Source organism: Nerophis ophidion, linkage group LG02 (assembly GCF_033978795.1).
Source record: "Nerophis ophidion isolate RoL-2023_Sa linkage group LG02, RoL_Noph_v1.0, whole genome shotgun sequence".
Classification (NCBI taxonomy): Eukaryota; Metazoa; Chordata; class Actinopteri; order Syngnathiformes; family Syngnathidae; genus Nerophis; species Nerophis ophidion.
Genome location: NC_084612.1, coordinates 61,200,431 through 61,222,823, shown reverse-complemented (window position 1 = coordinate 61,222,823; position 22,393 = coordinate 61,200,431). Strand labels below are relative to the sequence as shown.

The window sequence follows — 22,393 nt, the reverse complement described above, 5'->3', positions numbered from 1 at the left end:
AACAAGAAATGGAACACAATAAGAGCATTGATGAGAAGTAAATACAAAAACAAGGAAACAGAAATGAAGTGACAGATCATCACAGACAAACTTGCAATAAACATATGTTTAATATACCATAAGATTTTATGTTAAAATAAAGCCAATAATGCCATTTTTTGTGGTCCCCTTTATTTAGAAAAGTATCAAAATAATTTTGGTACCGGTACCAGAATATTGGTATCAGGACAACATTAGTGTATACACAGCTAAGTGATGTATATTTCAACAGACCTGTAGCAGGCTTGCGCCTATACAGCAGTGGTCCCCAACCCCAGTGTCAGGGGTATTTGTTGTTGTCGAACCCCGAGATGCAGAGACGGAGGCAGGCATAGAATATGAAGACATTATTTAATATAAATAATAGAACAAGAACAAACAAAAAGCATGCACGTGGGCAGAATAACAAACTAAGGGAGCTAGCACTGGAAGCTAGAAAACAAAAAGGAACTTTGGCATGGAAGCTAGAGGATAGCAAACAGAAAAACTGGAACTAACTGATGGCTAACAAGAACAGCTTACTGCTACGACGACCAGGACAAAATGTAGCACAACAGGTAATAGCTGAAAAGAATCTCAGACACGACAAGAGCAAAATATGGCAACGACAAGTCCGGATGACAATACAATGATCCAGCCCTGACTGGAGGAACAAAGCAGGTAAAATAGGAGCTGGCCGATTGACATCAGGTGTGAAAAGATGCCAATCAGCCGCAGTTGAGGGAAAACAGGACACAGGGAGACAAACAGGAAGCTGAACCAAAACAAGAGCACTAGACAGGAACTAAGGACAGGAAATACTAAACACAGAGGAAACAGACAAATGCAGAGGAAAAAAATAAAACATAGACAAACTGTCAGGGGTAAGCCTGACACACCGGACTCGATTGGTACCCAGCCGCAGAAAGGTTGGGGACGCAGCAACTGATGACCTCGACATAGCATTACAAAAGTCAACCTAGGTAGAATTAGAAAAGTCCTTCATCGAAGCCCTATGTAGTCTTATTTACTGTAACGCATCGAACCACCTACGAGCAAACCCTGACAACAGTTTGATTACAGCCTTCCACCTGAAGAACACACATATACCAATGGTTAGCCAACGGCGTTGAAAGCGCCGAATCCTAGACACTAGACCAGTGGTTCTCAAATGGGGGTACGCGTACTTGAAGGTATGCCAAGGGGTAAGTGAGATTTTTTAAAAATATTCTAAAAATATCAACAATTCAAAAATCCTTTATAAATATATTTATTGAATAATACTTCAATAAAATATGAATGTAAGTTCATAAACTTAGAAAAAAAATACAACAATGCAATATTCAGTGTTGACAGCTAGATTTTTTGTGGACACGTTACATAAATATTGATGTTAAAGATTTCTTGTTTTGTAAAGAAATGTTTAGAATTAAGTTCATGAATCCAGATGGATCTCTATTACAATCCCCAAAGAGGGCACTTTAAGTTGATGATTACTTCTATGTGTAGAAATCTTTATTTATATTTGAATCACTTGTTTAATTTTCAACAAGATTTTAGTTATTTTTATATCTTTTTTTCCAAATAATTCAAGATAGACCACTACAAATGAGCAATATTTGGCACTGTTATACAATTTAATAAATCAGAAACTGATGACATAGTGCTGTATTTCACTTCTTTATCTCTTTTTTTCAACCAAAAATGATTTGTTCTGATTAGGGGGTACTTGAATTAAAAAAATGTCCACAGGGGGTACATCACTGAAAAAGGTTGAGAACCACTGCACTGGACCACTAGGGAGCTGATCACTGTCTTAAACACTTGTCTCCTGCTAAGTTTCTTGACAAATGTGTGAAGCACCCATTACATCCGGGTACCATGTCAGAAATGGCAATTGTAGTCTTTCAACCATGGAGACTTTTGTGTGTTGGGTGACAGTGAAGTGATAACCACTACACAATGGAAACTGCTGCATGAATTTGGACTTGGATGTGGAAAAAATGTATAAATACCGAACCGTAACTTAAAAGGGTTGGCTGAACAGCTATTAGGCATGACGCAATCGCCGCCCATGTTAACTACCGAACCGTAACTTAAAAGGGTTGGCTGAACAGCTATTAAGATGCGACGCAATCGGTGCCCAAGTTAAAAACCGAACTGTAACTTAAAAGGGTTGGCTTAACAGCTATTAAGGCATTGTGCCATCGCCTCCCATGTTAACTACCGCACCGTAACTTAAAAGATTTAGCTGAAGAGCTATTAAGGCATAACTCAATCGCCGCCCATGTTATCTACAGAACTATAATTTTAAAGGGTTGGCTGAACGACTATAAGGCGGCCGGGCATACCATCGCTAATGTTGCCGGGAGGCACAGTCGGCATTATGAGATTGCACAAATATCAAATTGCAACACTCATGTCACGTTGCAATCACGTTGAGTCATCCTGCCGAGATCAACCCTGGCCTAAACACTGCCTGCGAGGCTCTAACTGGGTGTTTGAAATCAATTAGAACCTACAATCTCTATCTGCTGTTAGGAATTGATCTTCCCTATATCAGACGTCAGAGAAAAATCTCAAACAAGAAACAGACCCTCGTCTCGCTCTGTTTGACCAAGAACCTGCAATGAAGAGATTAAAATCAAGGCAAATTTCCTCCAACCTGGACAAGCCCTGACTGACAGCCATCACTGCAACAGGTTGGCCCTCTGCTAAAGCCGCCGGGAAAACGCCTCACACAAATCCTCTCTCTGCCTAAACAAATCTCTTCTGCCCGGCTCAAAAGAAGTGTGGCCTTTTTGGTCCTGCCTAAATCGCCCAAGATCTGAGAAACGGAACGTTGCAAGGTATCCATGAACAAATGAGGCTATGAGGATGTTCTACAGCATGTTAGTGTGGAGGAGTGCAGATGATGTGTCATTTGTTAGTCTGCTCTCTCCTGCCTGTGCAATTCAACCAACAAGATCTGGATGCCGTCAGTGACTCGGCTCGGGTGTGGGGAGAACTGGAAAGGTGTCGTGTTGTGGAACTCGAAGAGAACAAGAAAGAGGAAAGCTGAGAATCTCAGGGACCTTTTTTGGTCAAATTGGAGCAATGTCCACATTGCCTTTATGGAAAATGTCAAGGATAATGATTTGTATATCATGAGCATAAAACATGGAAGTCACATAAGTTTTATAGAAATTGCCTGCTATAAGAACGGAATGGATAGCTTTCCCTGACCGGGAATCGAACCCGGGCCACGGCGGTGAAAGCGCCGAATCCTAGCCACTAGACCACCAGGGAACTGATCATTTACTCAGACACTTGTCTCCTGCATGGTTTCTTGACAAATGTGTGAAGCACCCATTGCATTCATGTACCATGTCAGAAATGTAATAAATAATAAATAAATAAATGGGTTGTACTTGTATAGCGCGTTTCTACCTTCAAGGTACTCAAATCACTTTGACACTACTTCCACATTTACCCATTCACACACTGATGGAGGGAGCTGCCATGCAAGGTGCCAACCAGCACCCATCAGGAGCAAGGGTGAAGCGTCTTGCTCAGCACACAACGGACGTGACGAGGTTGGTTCTAGGTGGGATTTGAACCAGTGACCCTCGGGTTGCGCACGGCCACTCTCCCACTGCGCCACGCCGTCCAAACTTCCCAAATGTGAATTGTATTTTTTGAACCGGGGTAACTTCTGTTTCTCAGTGAAGTGATAACCACTACACTATGGAAACTGCTGCATGAATTTGGACTTGGATGTGTAAAAATTGTACAATAGTAACAGACTTTCTTTCCTCACGTCTTCTTAGTGTAGTCCGTGTTGAGGATAAGGTTGTTGTTTCTACACAATGTCACCAGACAGGCTAACTCCCTCCTGTAAATCGCTCTGTGCCGGCCACTGATACATCCTATCACTGCGGTGTCATCAGAATACAGAAACAGATAAAAGTGGACTGAATGTCTTAAGTAGGAGCGGTGATCTTCAAACGACATGTTGATAAACACACAACCACGTCCACCTTTTAGCTTTTCCAGAGGCTGCTGGCGGGCCTTAAAACTGTGCTGGTTGTGTTTTTTTCTCATTGCATACCTGCCATGGAAAACTCCAAAGCTAACGTTTGGGCCCTATTTTTGAAAGCTTTCCAAATGAGGCCAAGAGTCTTATTGCCTCAGTCAGGGAAGATACAAATGCGTTACCAGCAAAAGATGGCAGTGGTGGGATTTGAACCAACGCCTCCCGAGAGACTGGAGCCTTAATCCAGCGCCTTAGACCGCTCGGCCACACTACCCTTATTCCCAGCTTTCCGAGGATCAAATTGTCGGCATTATGAGATAGCAGAACTATGACATGGCAACACTTTGGTTGCGGTGTGGCAGGCAAAAGCCAAGGATGTTTGCTTGTCCCCTGGAAAACACCGTGTTACACAGTCCTCGTTAGTATAGTGGACAGTATCTCCGCCTGTCATGCGGAAGACCAGGGTTCGATTCCCTGACGGGGAGATAGTTCAGGTACCACTAATTTTCTTCAATTACCATCTTGTTGAAATTTGAGAAGTGACCAAAGTATCATTCTCCGAATGTTGTGATGTGTGGACTCGGCGTTGCTGCACAGCCCTATAGAAATCAAACACAGTATTTTACTAATGTTTGTTCCACCCTTCTAAATTAGGACGCAAAAGCAAGTCTTCAAAAAGGGAAAATCGTTTGTCAGAGTCAATGCGTCAAGTAAAAGGTTAGGGATGCAGCAGCTGACGACCTCGACATAGCATTAGAAAAATCAACCTTGGTAGAATTAGAAAAGTCCTTAGGCGAAGCCCTATATGGTCTTATTTACTACAACACATCTAACCACCGATGAGCAAACACTGACAACAGTTTAATTACACATATACACATACACCAATGGTTAGCCTAAAGTCAGATGGTACGGAAAACAGCTTGAATACAACCACAGACAGTCTATGTTGGTCACCTTCAAATATCATATTGAGAAAGTTAAAGCTAAGGTTGGATTTGGAAACAGCATCCTAAAAAACTGTACAATACCAGCCGGGGAACATATTCTGCCACTATCCGAGCAACTGAACTCGCCTTATGAATCAAACCAGCCAAAAGTGCCTCATGTCATGTTGCAATCACGTTGAGTTATCTTGCCGAAATCAATCCTGGCCTAAACACTGCCTGCGAGGCTCTAACTGGGTGTTTGAAATCAATTAGAACCTACAATCTCTATCTGCTGTTAGATATTGATCCTCCGTATTATCTGACGTCAGAGGAAAAGTTCAAACAAGAAACTGACCCTCGTCTCGCTTTGTTTGACCGAGAACCTGCAACGAAGAGATTAAAATCAAGGCAAATTTCCTCCATCCTGGACAAGCCCTGACTGACAGCCATCACCGCAACAGGTTGGCCCTCTGCTAAAGCCGCAGGGAAAATGCCTCACACAACTAAACAAATCTCTTCTGCCCGGCTCCAAAGAAGTGTGGCGTTTCGGTCCTGCCAAAATCGCCCAAGATCTGAGAAACGGAACGTTGCAAGGTATCCATGAACAAATGAGGCTATGAGGATGTTCTACAGCATGTTAGTGTGGAGGAGTGCAGATGATGTGTCATTTGTTAGTCTGCTCTCTCCTGCCTGTGCAATTCAACCAACAAGATCTGGATGCCGTCAATGACTCGGCTCGGGTGTGGGGTGAACTGGAAAGGTGTCGTGCCGTGGAACTCGAAAAGAACAAGAAAGAGGAAAGCTGGGAATCTCAGGCACCTTTTTTTGGCCAAATTGGAGCAATGTCCACATTGCCTTTATGGAAAATGTCAACGATAATGCTTCGTATATCATGAGCATAAAACATGGAAGTCACATAAGCTTCATAGAAATTGCCTGCTTTGAGAACGGAATGGATAGCTTTCCCTGACCGGGAATCGAACCTGGGACACGGCGGTGAAGGCACCAAATCCTAGCCACTAGACCACCAGGGAACTGATCATTTTTTCAGACACTTGTCTCCTGCATGGTTTTTTGACAAATGTGTGAAGCACCCGGTGCATTCATGTACCATGTCAGAAATGTGAATTGTATTTTTTGAACCGGGGTAACTTCTGTGTCTCAGTGAAGTGATAACCACTACACTATGGAAACTGCTGCCTGAATTTGGACTTGGATGTGTAAAAATTGTACAATAGTAACAATAACGAACATACTTTCTTTCCTCATGTCTTCTTAGTGTAGTCCGTGTTGAGGATAAGGTTGTTGTTTCTACACAATGTCACCAGACAGGCTAACTCCCTCCTGTAAGTCGCTCTCTGCCGGCCACTGATACATCCTATCACTGCGGTGTCATCAGAATACAGAAACAGATAAAAGTGGACTGAATGTCTTAAGTAGGGGCGGTGATCTTCAAACGTCATGTGGATAAACACACAACCACGTCCACCTTTTAGCTTTTCCAGAGGCTGCTGGCGGGCCTTAAAACTGTGCTGGTTGTGTTTTTTTCTCATTGCATACCTGGCATGGAAAACTCCAAAGCTAACGTTTGGGCCCTATTTTTGAAAGCTTTCCAAATGAGGCCAAGAGTCTTATTGCCTCAGTCAGGGAAGAATCAAATGCGTTACCAGCAAAAGATGGCAGTGGTGGGATTTGAACCCACGCCTCCCGAGAGACTGGAGCCTTAATCCAGCGCCTTAGACCGCTCGGCCACACTACCCTTATTCCCAGCCTTACGTGGATCAAATTGTCGCCATTATGAGATAGCAGAAATATGATATGGCAACACTTTGGTTGCGGTGTGGCAGGCAAAAGCCAAGGATGTTTGCTTGTCCCCTGGAAAACACTATGTTACGCAGTCCTCGTTAGTATAGTGGACAGTATCTCCGCCTGTCACGCGGAAGACCAGGGTTCGATTCCCTGACGGGGAGATGGTTCAGGTACCTCTAATTTTCTTCAATTACCATCTTGTTGAAATTTGAGAAGTGACCAAAGTATCATTCTCCGAATGTTGTGATGTGTGGACTCGGCGTTGCTGCACAACCCTATAGAAATCAAACACAGTATTTTACTAATGTTTGTTCCACCCTTCTAAATTAGGACGCAAAAGCAAGTCTTCAAAAAGGGAAAATCGTTTGTCAGAGTCAATGCGTCAAATAAAAGGTTAGGGATGCAGCAGCTGACGACCTCGACATAGCATTAGAAAAATCAACTTTGGTAGAATTAGAAAAGTCCTTAGGCGAAGCCCTATATGGTCTTATTTACTACAACACATCTAACCACTAGGGATGGGCGATACCACACTTTTAGGATTCGATACGATACCGATACTTTTTCTTACATTTTCATCGATACCGATACTGATACCGATACCATTAATTTATTATTGGCAATTTTTGTCAGTCAAAAATATTATTACTATTGTTATTATTTAAGACAAATCACAAGACAAATACAGACCATTTATACCACATTTATTATGGTCAGTATAAAATAAAAGTAAAATTAAAATAAATAACATAAATATGAAAAATAAATTAAATATAAACAAAAATATACACATTTTCACTTTTCTTTTTTCTCAAAAAAATGTATTGGTAGAAAAAGCTTTGAAAAATTATTTATAACAATGTTATGTTTCAAACTTCTTTGTGGAAGTAAACTTATAACACTTCTCTGAAGCAAAGTCAATAATTTCCTTATCACAATAAACTAGGATTTTCTTAACCTATAAACCTGCATACGAAAGACAGTTCCCTGAGAAAATGAACTTGGAAAAACGATCTACAAAAATGTCTGACACCATCACACCTTTAGTGTTCTCGAGATATGTCATCACACGTCACACTTTACTGAAGTAACATGTTCTCGTTTTCTGCTTTGATACGATTACGCCTCTGGCTGATTCTTTCTCCGGCCTTAGAGAAGAGTCTCTCTGCTGGAACAGACGTTGCAATAGTTCCAAGGTATTTTTTCGCAACTTTGTTCAGAATTGGGAATGTGTTTTCATTTTTTTCCACCAAACAAAGGGTCCTCAATCCTTGGGATCACCTTTTCCTCCATGTATCTTCTCATTTCAACATACGCATCTGTGTTTGCTGTGCGATTGCTCTGAAAAGCCAGAACATGACTGTCAAACTCCTGCCATATTCCCTTGGATGATGAGCACTCAGCAGGTGACTCTTGTGTCACAGTTGATGCAGTCGCGTCGGCCTCATGTCTTGTTGACTGTGTTTCGGCGCAGGCCAGGGCTTGCATTTCTGTGATGATCCGTGATTTAATCATATCCACATTTGCAGAATCACTGAACACAATGTTTTTGAAGCGAATGTCCAAAAAGGTGCTGGCTGCAAGAGTGTGGTTGTGTTCAATGTTTTGGAACCTTCGCTTGCATTGTGCAGCAAGTTGTGAAGCCAGACTGTTACCCTGGTCAGCAGATGTGGTTACTTTCTGGAGAAGAAGACAGACCAGAGGTATGACTTTGGAAATCGTGACATACTGCTCTGCTGAAACCTCCTTGGTGGCCTCTTCAAAAGGCCTGAGGACATCACTGGCCTGCCTGATGTGGGACCATTCTTCATCACATAGGCACATGTTGTTTCTTCCGAGAAGACAAAGTGTTGTTGTGATGGCTTGTTGTTGCTCATACAGTCTGTCAATCATGTACAACACAGAGTTCCATCTAGTATCTACTGCTTGGATTAGTTTATGCTGTGGTAAATTCAACTGATTTTGTACTTCTTTTAGCTTGTCAATTGCTCTGGTGCTGTGATGGAAGAACCAAACAATGGCACTGCATTTCTCAAAGCTGGACTCAAGACTTGTGTCACCCTTAATGGAGTCCTTCAGAATGAGGTTGAGTGTGTGAGAAAAACAAGGAATATGTTTCCAACAAGTTTTACGCACAGCAGAGACCATATTGGCTCCATTTTCTGTAACAACCGCATGAACCTTACTGGTGATGCCCCATTCATCAGTTGTTTTTTTGAGGAGTTCAGATATATCGTCTGCTGTGTGCTGCACAGCTACATGGATTGTTGCAAGGTTGCAAGACTGCATCTGCCAATCTTTGTCAATAAAATGTCCCGACAGAGTCAAATAACCTTCAGTGGTTCTTGCAGTCCACATGTCGGTTGTTAAAACCACACTGCTTGCTGATTGCATAGAGTCCTTTACTGTTTTTTGTGCATGCTCGTACAGTTTGGGAATTTCACCTGTCATCATGGATTTCCGACTAGGGATTTGGTATCGAGGATCTACCACCTTCATAAAATGCCGGAAACCTTGGTCCTCTACTATTGAAATGGGTTGCAAGTCCTTCACAATCATTTTGGCAAGGCTTGTTGTGATCTCACGTACTCTATGAGACTCATCTGAAAAGAATAACATTTTCATGTCACAATAGGGAAGATAAAATGTATTTGTTATAAAAGATATTAAGGATTTAATGAGATATTAGGGCTTTCCAATTAACTGTCGAATCCGAATCGCAAGAAGCTGCAGTTATTTTTTAAAGTTTGTGATATAATTAGCAATTAATGAAATATAAAATAGGCTAATGTTTTCGAAATGGAAAAAATCATGTTACAGATTAAAACCTAAATCACATTCAATCATATATTTCAAGATTTTCTTGGAAAAAAATAAAACTGTAATGCAAAGATGAAGAATCTCCAAATGTTATCTCTTTCTTATCTTGTTTTAAATAATCAAGCAATTTTCAACTAACAGTAAATTCCCCTGTGTGGAAATTATTTGAATTTAGGATAATCATTAAAAAAAAAAATATTCAGTAAACATTACTAAAAATAACAAAAAACAATGCCTGTTTTAAGTCAACAATTGGACAACACTGGATATAATTTCCCCCTTCACCTGAAGTGTATGTTATTAGTAGATTGTGATCGGAATATTTATAGACTTTATCACTACACTGTCAAAGGTCGGACACTAACTAGGCTACCTGGATACACTTGGCTTTTTTGCAGACTTTCGTGCAGGGTCTTCTGCCGGGCTGCGGGTGGCGGTGCAGGGTCTTTCACAGCAGCGTGAGCCTGTCTTTTTACCAGCTCTTTATATGTTTAAATAAATTGCTGGTGTTGCTGCTGTGTGGCACTTGTTTGTCACACAGTTCGCACCATGCCGTGGCTTTGTCTACTGGTGAAAAATAACACCAGATCACTCTTCGTTTCTTGTCTCCCATTATCGCGTCTCTGGCTTTTCCATTCCTCCGCCTCACGCAACTGTGGCCGCGCTGACCTCCTGGCCTGGCTGCATCGCTGTCGGCTGGCTGTGTGTGTGTTGCACGTTGACGACGCTCATTCGCTGTCTCCTGTGACGTGACTGGGCCAGCTCTATACTCTGCCAGGTACAGGGGTGTCCCAGCACATAGTAAGTTAAGTAAGTAATCAAAAACATCTGAAAGTGATGCTTGCACCCCCCACACGCCGTTTTTTGATTTATATCGATACTTTTTTCAAAAAAGTGATGCCAAATGAGTAGCGTGTGAGTATCGATATATCGATACCACAGGATCGATACGCACACCCCTACTAACCACCGATGAGCAAACACTGACAACAGTTTAATTACACATATACACATACACCAATGGTTAGCCTAAAGTCGGATGGTACGGAAAACAGCTTGAATACAACCACAGACAGTCTATGTTGGTCACCTTCATATATCATATTGAGAAAGTTAAAGCTAAGGTTGGATTTGGAAACAGCATCCTTAAAAACTGTACAATAGCAGCCGGGGAACATATTCTGCCACTCTCCGAGCAACTGAACTCGCCCTATGAATCAAAACAGCCAAAAGTGCCTCATGTCATGTTGCAATCACGTTGAGTCATCTTGCCGAAATCAATCCTGGCCTAAACACTGCCTGCGAGGCTCTAACTGGGTGTTTGAAATCAATTAGAACCTACAATCTCTATCTGCTGTTAGGCATTGATCCTCCGTATTAACTGACGTCAGAGGAAAAGTTCAAACAAGAAACTGACCCTCGTCTCGCTCTGTTTGACCGAGAACCTGCAACGAAGAGATTAAAATCAAGGCAAATTTCCTCCATCCTGGACAACCCCCGACTGACAGCCATCACCGCAACAGGTTGGCCCTCTGCTAAAGCCGCAGAAAAAATGCCTCACACAAATAAACACATCTCTTCTGCCCGGCTCCAAAGGAGTGTGGCGTTTTGGTCCTGCCTAAATCGCCCAAGATCTGAGAAACGGAACGTTGCAAGGTATCCATGAACAAACGAGGCTATGAGGATGTTCTACAGCATGTTAGTGTGGAGGAGTGCAGATGATGTGTCATTTGTTAGTCTGCTCTCTCCTGCCTGTGCAATCCAACCAACAAGATCTGGATGCCGTCAGTGACTCGGCTCGGGTGTGGGGTGAACTGGAAAGGTGTCGTGCCGTGGAACTCGAAGAGAACAAGAAAGAGGAAAGCTGGGAATCTCAGGAACCTTTGTTTGGCCAAATTGGAGCAATGTCCACATTGCCTTTATGGAAAATGTCAACGATAATGCTTTGTATATCATGAGCATAAAACATGGAAGTCACATAAGTTTTATAGAAATTGCCTGGTAGGAGAACGGAATGGATAGCTTTCCCTGACCGAGAATCGAGCCCGGGCCGCGGCGGTGAAAGCGCCGAATCCTAGCCACTAGACCACCAGGGAATTTATCCTTTGTTCAGACACTTGTCTCCTGCATGGTTTCTTGACAAATGTGTGAAGCACCCGTTGCATTCATACGGAGCCCCTAAAGGGACATGGGGATTTTTTTTTTTTTAGACATGTATCTCGTGCGCACGAGAAACTATCTCGTGGCCACGAGAAAGTTTCTCGTGGCCACGAGAAACTTTCTATAAAAAAAATAAAAACTTCTTTTTTTTTTTTTTTTGGAATAAAAAGTTTCTCGTGCGCACGAGATAGTTTCTCGTGGCCACGAGATAGTTTCTCGTGGCCACGAGATAGTTTCTCGTGCGCACGAGATAGTTTCTCGTGCGCACGAGAAAGCATTGGATGCGTGCGTGTGGTTTGAGGTGTGTGTTAAAATGGCAGTTCAGGAGTTAATTCGGCTGTATTTCCAACTCGGACTTCATTGTAAGGACATTGCTGCTTTGCTTGCAAGTCGTCATCGGTATATTGTGTCTGAAAGACATTTAAAACGAATTATGAAGGCATGTAGTCTGTTTCGGCGCAAAGGATACACCTCTTTGGATCGCGTGGTAGATTTCATTCAGCAGCAGTTACAAACAAGTGGCCTGCTGTGTGGATATAGGTGGATGTACACTAAATGCAAGGAGGATGGATTACACGTAAAGAAAGAAGAAGTACGCTTAATTCTTAAAGAACTTGACCCGAGGGGTGTTGAACTCAGAGCAAGGAGACGGCTCCATCGTCGCAACTATTTCGCAAAAGGGCCCAATTATATTTGGCACTTTGACTCTTATGACAAACTGAAACCATTTGGTATCTGTATAAACGGCTGTATTGACGGATTCTCCCGGAAAATTATCTGGATGAATGCATTTACGACCAGCAGTGACCCAAAAATCATTGGAGGCTACTATATGGAGGCAGTGAAGAAATTTGGTGGTTGTCCGAGGATTGTCAGAGGCGATCGGGGCACTGAAAATGTTAAAGTCAGAGACTTTCAGCGTTTTCTCCGTCGCAACATTGATGACGGTTCTGGTATTGACAGCTACATCGAAGGGGCAAGCACAGCAAATCAGCGCTTAGAGAGTTGGTGGGCTTTCCTCAGAAGAGAATCAATGGAGTTCTATATCTCTATGTTCACTGACCTGAAGGACCGTGGTTTGTTCGGTGGCACATACTTGGACCGAGGTCTAATTCAGTTCTGCTTTATGAGCTTCATTCAGGTAAGCGACAATGCATTGTTTTATCTATTTTCTGATGTTTTTATTGACTGGCATGCACACACATGTAATATAGCAAGTGCATCTCTTTTTTACAAGCGGGCTGCAGAGATGGAATGAATCAACAGTACAACAGTGCCATCTAATGGAAAAACTACTGAATTACATTTTCGTTTTTGTCTTTTAACATCCTTCCATGAGCAGACAGTGGGTGTGAATATTAGCACTTGTGTCTCATGTCTATGTGTCTTCTTAATTACTGTTATTGGTGTCCTACAATACCCTATTAATTCATCATCAGTGTCGGGGGGTTTGGTAGCCCTAATAACCCCCCCCCCCCCCCCCCCGTACAAGCATAGTGGGCAGCAAACTGTTTTTATTCATTTATGTTTATTAATTTATATATTTATATTTGGCCTTTTCCACTCATTTTCTCCTAACGTCATCAAAAACCTCAAGATTTAACATAATTTATTTGAAGTAATCTCATAACTAAATTAAAGAGCACATGATGATAATAACAAATTGCATATTAATGTACTTTTCTTTCTCTCTGTACTGTTTTTCCAGGATGAATTAGACGAGACCATCAATGTGTGGGATGCACATGTCATCAGACCATCAAAGAATGACAGGGTGCCCAGTGGTCGCCCCTGAATCATGTACATGTTCCCAGAACTCTACACAACTTGTGATTGCATTTCCCCAGTGGACAGAGCTGATGTACAGTTGTGTCAGAGTAACTGCACATTTCGACCAGCAGTGCCATGTGACACAGACATCTACAACATCTGCAACATTCTGATGGCAGAGTCACAGCTGCATCTTCCAGCTGATGCTTATCAGGCATTGGATTTGTACCTTCACTTGAGGAATGAGATAACATCAACTCTCTAATTTGAGATGGATTTTTATTCAGATTATTCAGAGCTACAACATGTCCACACTGACTACACTTGAACAGTGCTATGCCACAAACATTAAGAACATTTTGCAGCAAAACTGAGGTGCAAATAGGATTGATATGTCACTATATGCACACTGACTGCAAAGAGAAACAAGGCAGGACATGAAAGAGGAAATGAACAGAACTGAACAACCATTAGAAATGTATTGTACTTGCATTGAACATGAACTTGTTTGTTGAATGATGACATAAATTCTGAACATTATTCAGAATAACAATTGTATAAAAGATGCACATGAAAATGTAATAATTGTACAAAAAGGGACATTTACCTATGAGAACAGACCCTGCTGACTTATCAAAATTATTAAACTGTCTTGTGGAAAAAAAACTGAATCTCAATGTACTAACAATTTACAGAAAAAAATAAGAAAATAAAACAATTTTAAAAATGTAAACGGTCTCTGTTTTAATAAGAACAATAAATGAAAATCTGTAGAAACAGTTTTGCATCAGACAAATGCAAAACTCAGTGTAGAAGATAGATGTGCTTTCCATTCACTACATAATATCCATTGTGAAGCAGTCACCAGACAAGACATTATCAAATTCTTTGCGAAACTCAGGGTATGTGATGTAAGTGCATGGTAACTCAAGAACTGCTCCACATGTGTGTGCTACAGGCCTGCGACTTAAACCACACAATGTGTTAAAAATGACTTCAATTGTGTCTTTGCACAGCACAGTAGATCCTGTGCAGAAGCGTAAGAAAATCTCCAATTTTCTTTGGTCGATGCTTCTCACATACCGTAGCAGGTGGTTAAGAGCAGTCTGCTCTTGTGGATTTAGGCTTTCAAGTGATGGTTTTATCATCTGGGCCACTTTCTTGTTAGTTGGCCTCTTAGATTCATATATCTCCATTATGTTGTCTGTGGTTATGAGCGTTGGCATAGCATTATGAACACTGGAGTGGAAACAGTCAATTATAAACTTTGGCTCTTGAAGAAGAGCTTTGTGGGCCATTGTTAAAATAGCAGCCCGTAAATTATTTTTAGGGGGCAGGCAGTGAGATCCCATTCTGGAGAAGACATCAAGTAAGTCCTCCTCAACAGTTTCATCAATGGTACCCTGTAGTGCTTTTTCAAGCGACACACGCTCATTTTCTGAAAGAAATCTGGCAAATGACATCATTAATAGTTCTTCATCCACTGAGCTAACTCCTTTACAACAGGCAAGAACAAAGGCTGGTGACAGTCTGATTGGTAGGATTTTGTGGTCCAGGTATCCTTTCAACCACACTCTTCCGAGCGCTTGCCATTTCTTCTCAGAATAGTCTGGTCGTAGCCTGGGTACTCGTTCATCTTCCCCCTCACACTGGTCCAAGAAGTGGTCCCAGAATGCGGAGTACGCCTCTCTTGACACACCATCACTGTCCATAGCTTTCTCATTTGTAAACTCCATTCTTAGACGAGCATTCAGTACTTTTGGATCCATGAAGACATTAAGGACATCATCAACTATGTTTACTCGTCTTAATTTCAAAATAAGGATTTCTTTGTCAAATGGATCTGGTGATGCTGGAAGACAGCTTGATGATACAGGACCATCATTGAATGTGGAATGCTGCAAGATATTTTAAAAAGGTAATTAAGTGTGATTATTGATTGATTAATCCTTTTGTGAACAGAAAAGAATCAAAGATTTTGACAATCAATGTATCAAATAGCATGCAAAAATGGTGATAATGTTGTGGTTTTAAATTTTCCGCTTTTCTATTTCATACAACGATGCATTAAATTACAAATGAGTTTTGGAATGGTTGGATGAAACATGAATCTAAAAACATATGCTTAGGATGAAAGATCTTCGGATGGTAATGTTACAGTTTTTGTACATTTTAAAAATGTAAAATGTAACAATTTTACAGGACTGTAAGACGTTAGTGCTACATTGTACCTGCATGCTGCTCAAGTCATGTGGATTCCAGGGAAGTGTGGTGTCTTGAGAATCACTATCATCACCAACAATGGGTCCAAACTTCACTTCAGAGTCCTCAAGAGATTGTTGAATGGCAGGATTAAGAGGGGAATCTGAGACATCACTTAACAACTGGTCTGCATCTTGACTTGGCACAGGCGTTAAACAGTCATCTTCAGATCCATGCCTTCTTGTTGACTGCTGAGTATGACTGCCAACATCCTCAGTAGGTTGTGTATGCAGGAGCTCTGTGTTACCCATCTCAGGAGTTGCTGATCTTGACTGGCTGATTGTCTCTCTTCTCTATTGATCATTTCATATAAAAAACAAGAAAACAAACAAATGTATTATCCATCCATCTATCCATTTTCTACCGCTTATTCCCTTTAGGGTGGCGGGGGGCGCTGGTGCCTACTCAGCTACAATTGGGCGGAAGGCAGAGTACACCCTGGATAAGTCACCACCTCATCGCAGGGCCAACACAGATAGACAGACAACATTCACACTCACATTCACACACTAGGGACCATTTAGGGTTGCCAATCAACCTATCATATTATCTATAGTTTGAATAATCTCATCCAAGCTGCCGGGTACTCCGGCTTCCTCTCACTTCCAAAGACATGCACCTGGGGATAGGTTGATTGGCAACACTAAATTGGCCCTAGTGTGTGAATGTGAATGTTGTCTGTCTATCTGTGATGAGGTGGCAACTTGTCCAGGGTGTACCCCACCTTCCGCCCAAATGCAGCTGATAGGCACCAGCAACCCCCGCTATCCCAAAAGGGACAAGCGGTAGAAAATGGATGGATGGATGGAAGCTGCTATATATATTCATGTGACTATAACACTCTGCACCTGAGTAAATTATTTGGTGTATGCATTTTTAATTAATGTAGGATAACATTTAAAGCATTCACAGACTTCCATCTTAACTGCAGATTTAAAACTAAAACTATAAATTATGGTTTCTTAAAGGCCATTTCTGTGCCCTCATATATTTCACCTGTGATTTATAATAGACATAGCTCCTGTGTCATGCAGATTTAATTTAAATGACACTACAGGAAACTATAACTATAAAAATATGTTTGAATTTTAATGAATACTGAACATTTTGGTACAATAAAATCTTCAGACAACACAAGTTCAGTACTGTTTAGCAAAGACTGGTTCCATAAAAATGCAATACGAGTGCTTACTTGTTCATGGTTTTGCTGCATTGAGCCACTTGGAGATAGATCTAAATCAGAGGAGCTCTCTGGATGATCCACTTCATTGAGTCTCCTGGTCTTGTTCCTCAAGGATCGTGTCTTCATTGTCCTAGACCTAGCCTATAAAACGGTGAGCAGCAAATTGTGAGCAGCACATTGTGAGCTTATACAGACTTGACATAGAAATAAGACACTAGATTTATCCTAAAAAAAAAAAGACATCTGTGAAAGTACAGATCACATTGAATAAGACCACAGGTAAGAAAGCAAACGTGAATATCAACATCATATCCGTCATATAAGACAGGTGTGGTACACAACCATAATCAGTATTGGCGCTAGGAATTTTCAAAATGGGGCCCCACACTAAATTTTGGGGGTTCCACTTTTTTGTAAGCTTTTTAAAACAAATGATAAATGTATGCATTATCCTGTTATATCTCACATTCTGTACTGTGTTTTGGAAAAAGGTTGTTATCGACGTTACTTAATCCATTAAACAAATAATACAAAAGAAAACACATTTTAATGCATATGTAAATGTCTTCAGTTATAAACATTCATTCACATTCTTCTTTCCTTCATGGATTCTAACTTAATTTGTTTCTGTATTATTATTTAATAAGTGGTAGGTGTATTTATTTCAGTATAAAAGTGTAAACACTTTTTTGCTTGGGTCATGAAATGATGATAATGGTGTGCCAGGGCATACATACATTTTCGTTTGTTTGTTTTATACCCTTTTTGTCAAACAAAACTATGTTTTTTTGTGGCAAACAAACATCCATCCATCCATCCATTTTCTACTGCTTGTCCCTTTCCGGATCACAGGGGGTGCTGGAGCCTATCTCAGCTGCCTAGGATAGTTCAATAATTCATAAAAACATACATTTTCATTCAATATTATGTTTTGAGCAATGACAGTTTTAAAGAAAAAACAGCTTTGTTTTATTAGTCAACAGTGCACCTTTTTCTAAATTACATTTCACCTCTAAACTTTTTCATTCCACTTTTGTTATTTTTTGTTTATTTTATTAGTATTTTTAGAATGTGACGTGGGCCTTTAAAACATTAGCTGTGGGCCGCAAATGGCCTGCGGGGCACACTTTTGACACCCCTGCTAGAGATAATAAAACATTAAATCTGATAAGTCTGTGGATAAAAAGCAGAGCCTGGCGACGCATGCAATCAATATAAATGGAATACCTACAGTAATCTATGTATTGATATCACAAATGTGGCAGAGGATAATTACCTTCAGCGGCGTTTTCTGTGTTGGCTCCATGTCCGATGATTCATCAGAGAGAAGTAGAATGTTGTTAGACTTGGTGGCTGTGTAGACGCGTAGCATTTTTAGTTTAGTCTGTTCGTACAGCTGGCCCACCGTGACTTCACGGGGCACAGGACTGTGACTGTAATCACAAATGTCAAACTCGAAGTCTTCTATCAGTCCTTTTGATGAATGCCCATTTGCAAAAAACAAGCATTTGCCTGTCTCCAACAGTTCACCCATAGTCACTGATTTCTGGACCGACAGATTCCGTGTTCCTCCTCCTTTTCTCGTTCTAACCTGGTGATACATTCCACTCTCAAAGTGGAGCCATCCCATTTCAACCCGCCGGGTGATTTTGGCTGCATTTTTTTGGCCAGTAGCGGTGCCTTGTACAGTATTAGGAGTTCTTAACCTGTCTCTTAATTTCTGCATGAGGGAGGACTTCACTGTCTCGGCTCCACCCGACTCTTCGTTTGTCACAGTTCTTTGACGGCAAAATGCTCTGAGCGCAAGTCGATCCCCATATCTTTCGATATACTTGCTTAACTCCTTATCTGTCATAATGCCTATGACATTGGTGTCGATCTGTAAAAAGCAAAACGTTTGCTAAATGGTATTTCCTACAGTAAAATAGCAACATTAAAAGTAGGCTATTTCTTACTTTATATAAAAGTTAATAAGTTTCCTCACCTTGTCTTCTTTTAGTTTGTTGATGACACTTTCAGGTATATTCCGCATTTGAAGGAACATGAATAAATCTACAGCAGCCATCTTTGTTTAATAACAGGTATCAAAACTGCTGAGCAACGGGAGATTATGGGCGAGGGAACGTCTTTGTTGGAAATAGAGCCGCATAAACTCCTAAACTGCCATTTTAAAACACACCTCAAACCACGTGCACGCATCCAATGCTTTCTCGTGCGCACGAGAAACTTTCTCGTGGCCACGAGATAGTTTTTATTTAAAAACATTTTTTTTAATTTTTTTTAATAAAAAGTTTCTCGTGGCCATGAGAAACTTTCTCGTGGCCACGAGATAGTTTCTCGTGCGCACGAGATACATGTCTAAAAAAAAAAAAAAATCCCCATGTCCCTTAAAAAAAAAAAAAAATCCCCATGTCCCTTTAGGGGCTCCGTACATTCATGTACCATGTCAGAAATGTGAATTGTATTTTTTGAACCGGGGTAACTTCTGTGTCTCAGTGAAGTGATAACCACTACACTATGGAAACTGCTGCATGAATTTGGACTTGGATGTGTAAAAATTGTACAATAGTAACAATAACGAACAGACTTTCTTTCCTCATGTCTTCTTAGTGTAGTCCGTGTTGAGGATAAGGTTGTTGTTTCTACAAAATGTCACCAGACAGGCTAACTCCCTCCTGTAAGTTGCTCTGTGCCGGCCAGTGATACATCCTATCACTGCGGTGTCATGAGAATACAGAAACAGATAAAAGTGGACTGAATGTCTTAAGTAGGGGCGGTGATCTTCAAACGACATGTTGATAAACACACAACCACGTCCACCTTTTAGCTTTTCCAGAGGCTGCTGGCGGGCCTTAAAACTGTGCTGGTTGTGTTTTTTTCTCATTGCATACCTGGCACGGAAAACTCCAAAGCTAACGTTTGGGCCCTATTTTGAAAGCTTTCCAAATGAGGCCAAGAGTCTTATTGCCTCAGTCAGGGAAGATACAAATGCGTTACCAGCAAAAGATGGCAGTGGTGGGATTTGAACCCACACCTCCCGAGAGACTGGAGCCTTAATCCAGCGCCTTAGACCGCTCGGCCACACTACCCTTACGCCCAGCTTTCCGAGGATCAAATTGTCGGCATTATGAGATAGCAGAAATATGACATGGCAACACTTTGGTTGTGGTGTGGCAGGCAAAAGCCAAGGATGTTTGCTTGTCCCCTGGAAAACACCATGTTACGCAGTCCTCGTTAGTATAGTGGACAGTATCTCCGCCTGTCACGCGGAAGACCAGGGTTCGATTCCCTGACGGGGAGATGGTTCAGGTACCTCTAATTTTCTTCAACTACCATCTTGTTGAAATTTGAGAAGTGACCAAAGTATCATTCTCCGAATGTTGTGATGTGTGGACCGGCGTTGCTGCACAGCCCTATAGAAATCAAACACAGTATTTTACTAATGTTTGTTCCACCCTTCTAAATTAGGACGCAAAAGCAAGTCTTCAAAAAGGGAAAATCGTTTGTCAGAGTCAATGCGTCAAATAAAAGTGTTAAGGTGTTTGAGCTTAACAGAGTTCTTTATGCGTGCACATGAACGACACTTTCAACGAGTCTTGAACATCAACGTCCTCTCACCGAGGAGACTTTTATTCTCTTCTTCTGTTGAACACACAACTGCTTCTGTGTTAAACACTACACAGTTCCAGAGCGCCCTCAAGGGGATAACATGCGCTACAACATCCTACCTCTATAACACAGTCACTGAGTAAGAGCGTGGATATATACAATCTTAACACCCCCACTCGCTATTAGCTCACTGTCTTGGTTGTTTCAACTTTTCAACATTTTCTGCATAATCAAGTTTTGGTTCACAAGGAGTTTCTCTTGGTTTACAATTTTCCATATCAAACCTTTGTAAAACCTTTTTCAGATATCTGTCTTGTGACATTTTGACTAGTCCATGTGTTTGTTCAAAGTCTATTCCTAAGAAATGTTTTAGGGTTCCCAAATCCTTCATTTTGAATCTCTGAGTTAACATTCTTTTTACATCCTGCATTGATTTTTCACTTGAGGTAGCTAAAATAAGGTCATCTACCCAAATAATAAGAATTACCTTTTGACCATATTTTTCTCTTGTATATACACAATGATCTGCATCATTTTGCACAAAGTCATTTTCACATAAATGAGTGTGTAGCACTGTATTCCAGTTTCTGCCCGACTGTTTGAGTCCATACAATGATTTGTTTAGTTTACATACCAGTTTTTCACCAGTGTTAGAGTTTTTCTCGTAACCTTGTGGTTGTTCTAAATAGATTTCGCAGTCGATGGGTGCGTGTAGATACGCGGTCTTCACGTCCATCTGATGTAAGATTAAGTCCTCCTGTGCCGCCTTCTGCATGAGAATTCTTACACTTAACATGTCAGCTGTCGGTGAAAACGTCTCTTCGTAATCAGTTCCTGCTCTCTGGTCGTATCCTTTAGCAACAAATCTTGCCTTAAATTTATTAGATCCATCTATGCCTGTTTTGAGTGCATAAACCCACTTAGCTTTTAAAGCTCGCTTACCTGGTGGTAAGTCAGTCAACTGGAATGTGTCATTTTCCACTAGTGATTTCATCTCCTCATTCATGGCGTTTTTCCAGTGCATTGACTCGGATGATAACACGGCTTCCTGATAAGTTTCTGGAATGTCACAAACTGCTCGATAACAGAAATCAACGCATGTTTGTAATCTGTCCAATGAATCATCAGTCTCATAATCTTGTAAATAAGATGGCTTTTGTTTTACTCTGAATGGATTCTTTCTGATTTCTGTTTCGGCATTTGCCGCTGACTGTTCCACATCTTCCTGCTCATTTAAATCCTCAGTTTTGTTTTCAGGTTGAACTCTGTCCTCATCCTTCTGGTCACTGTCACAGACTGCATTGTCTCTGTTTCCAATGTCATGTCCTGCGTATGGCTCTAAAGTTTGTGTCTCTCTCTCTACACTTGTTTTGGTTGCGAATTTCACCAATCTGATCTTTTGGACTTTTTCCATTCCTGGATAATATACAAGGAATGCTGGACTGTTTTTATCATATCCTATGAAAATGCCCTGTTCACTTTTGGAGTCTAGTTTTCCTTTTTCTTGTTTGTAACTAAAACATGTAGACCCAAATTTTTGCATTTGTGACACATTTGGTGCTTTTCCTGAAAGTAACTCATATGCTGTTTTCTTTATCCGTCTATTGTAACACCTGTTTCTAACATGAGCTGCTGTTTGAATGGCATAGTTCCACAAATAGTTTGGTAGTTTGCTTTCTATCAGTAAGCATCTAGCCATTTCAAACAGTGTTCGCCATCCTCTCTCTGCTGTGCCATTTTGGTGTGGCGAATAAGGCGCTGACGTCTCATGTCTTATTTTGTTCTTTGTTAGTAACATTTGGAACTCTCTGTAAACTC

At 41.1% G+C, this 22,393-nt stretch overlaps 2 protein-coding genes and 7 non-coding genes across 9 annotated transcripts; 4 read left to right on the top strand and 5 right to left on the bottom strand.

Annotated features, from left to right (window-relative positions):
* Window positions 1-3,234: 3,234 nt before the first annotated feature.
* trnae-uuc (transfer RNA glutamic acid (anticodon UUC)) lies at window positions 3,235-3,306 on the bottom strand. Its single transcript has one exon. It is a non-coding gene; the product is annotated as a tRNA-Glu (tRNA).
* A 919-nt stretch (window positions 3,307-4,225) lies between these two features.
* trnal-aag (transfer RNA leucine (anticodon AAG)) lies at window positions 4,226-4,307 on the bottom strand. Its single transcript has one exon. It is a non-coding gene; the product is annotated as a tRNA-Leu (tRNA).
* Window positions 4,308-4,446: 139 nt separating this feature from the next.
* trnad-guc (transfer RNA aspartic acid (anticodon GUC)) lies at window positions 4,447-4,518 on the top strand. Its single transcript has one exon. It is a non-coding gene; the product is annotated as a tRNA-Asp (tRNA).
* Window positions 4,519-6,639: 2,121 nt separating this feature from the next.
* trnal-aag (transfer RNA leucine (anticodon AAG)) lies at window positions 6,640-6,721 on the bottom strand. The gene has a single exon. It is a non-coding gene; the product is annotated as a tRNA-Leu (tRNA).
* A 139-nt stretch (window positions 6,722-6,860) lies between these two features.
* On the top strand, window positions 6,861-6,932 carry trnad-guc (transfer RNA aspartic acid (anticodon GUC)). Its single transcript has one exon. It is a non-coding gene; the product is annotated as a tRNA-Asp (tRNA).
* A 5,010-nt stretch (window positions 6,933-11,942) lies between these two features.
* Window positions 11,943-14,254, top strand: LOC133543382 (uncharacterized). The gene is made up of 2 exons (XM_061887923.1): window positions 11,943-12,892; window positions 13,460-14,254. Exons 1-2 carry the CDS (start codon window positions 12,065-12,067, stop codon window positions 13,544-13,546), a joined length of 915 nt encoding a protein of 304 aa, XP_061743907.1. The 5' UTR covers window positions 11,943-12,064; the 3' UTR covers window positions 13,547-14,254.
* On the bottom strand, window positions 13,784-19,232 carry LOC133543377 (uncharacterized). Its single transcript, XM_061887914.1, has 5 exons — window positions 18,951-19,232; window positions 18,243-18,845; window positions 16,976-17,107; window positions 15,753-16,076; window positions 13,784-15,419 (listed from the first exon to the last, which is right to left on the bottom strand). The coding sequence occupies exons 1-5, from the start codon at window positions 19,029-19,031 to the stop codon at window positions 14,358-14,360; spliced, it is 2,202 nt and encodes a 733-aa protein (XP_061743898.1). The 5' UTR covers window positions 19,032-19,232; the 3' UTR covers window positions 13,784-14,357.
* Window positions 19,233-19,973: 741 nt separating this feature from the next.
* Window positions 19,974-20,055, bottom strand: trnal-aag (transfer RNA leucine (anticodon AAG)). The gene has a single exon. It is a non-coding gene; the product is annotated as a tRNA-Leu (tRNA).
* A 139-nt stretch (window positions 20,056-20,194) lies between these two features.
* On the top strand, window positions 20,195-20,266 carry trnad-guc (transfer RNA aspartic acid (anticodon GUC)). The gene has a single exon. It is a non-coding gene; the product is annotated as a tRNA-Asp (tRNA).
* Window positions 20,267-22,393: the final 2,127 nt, after the last annotated feature.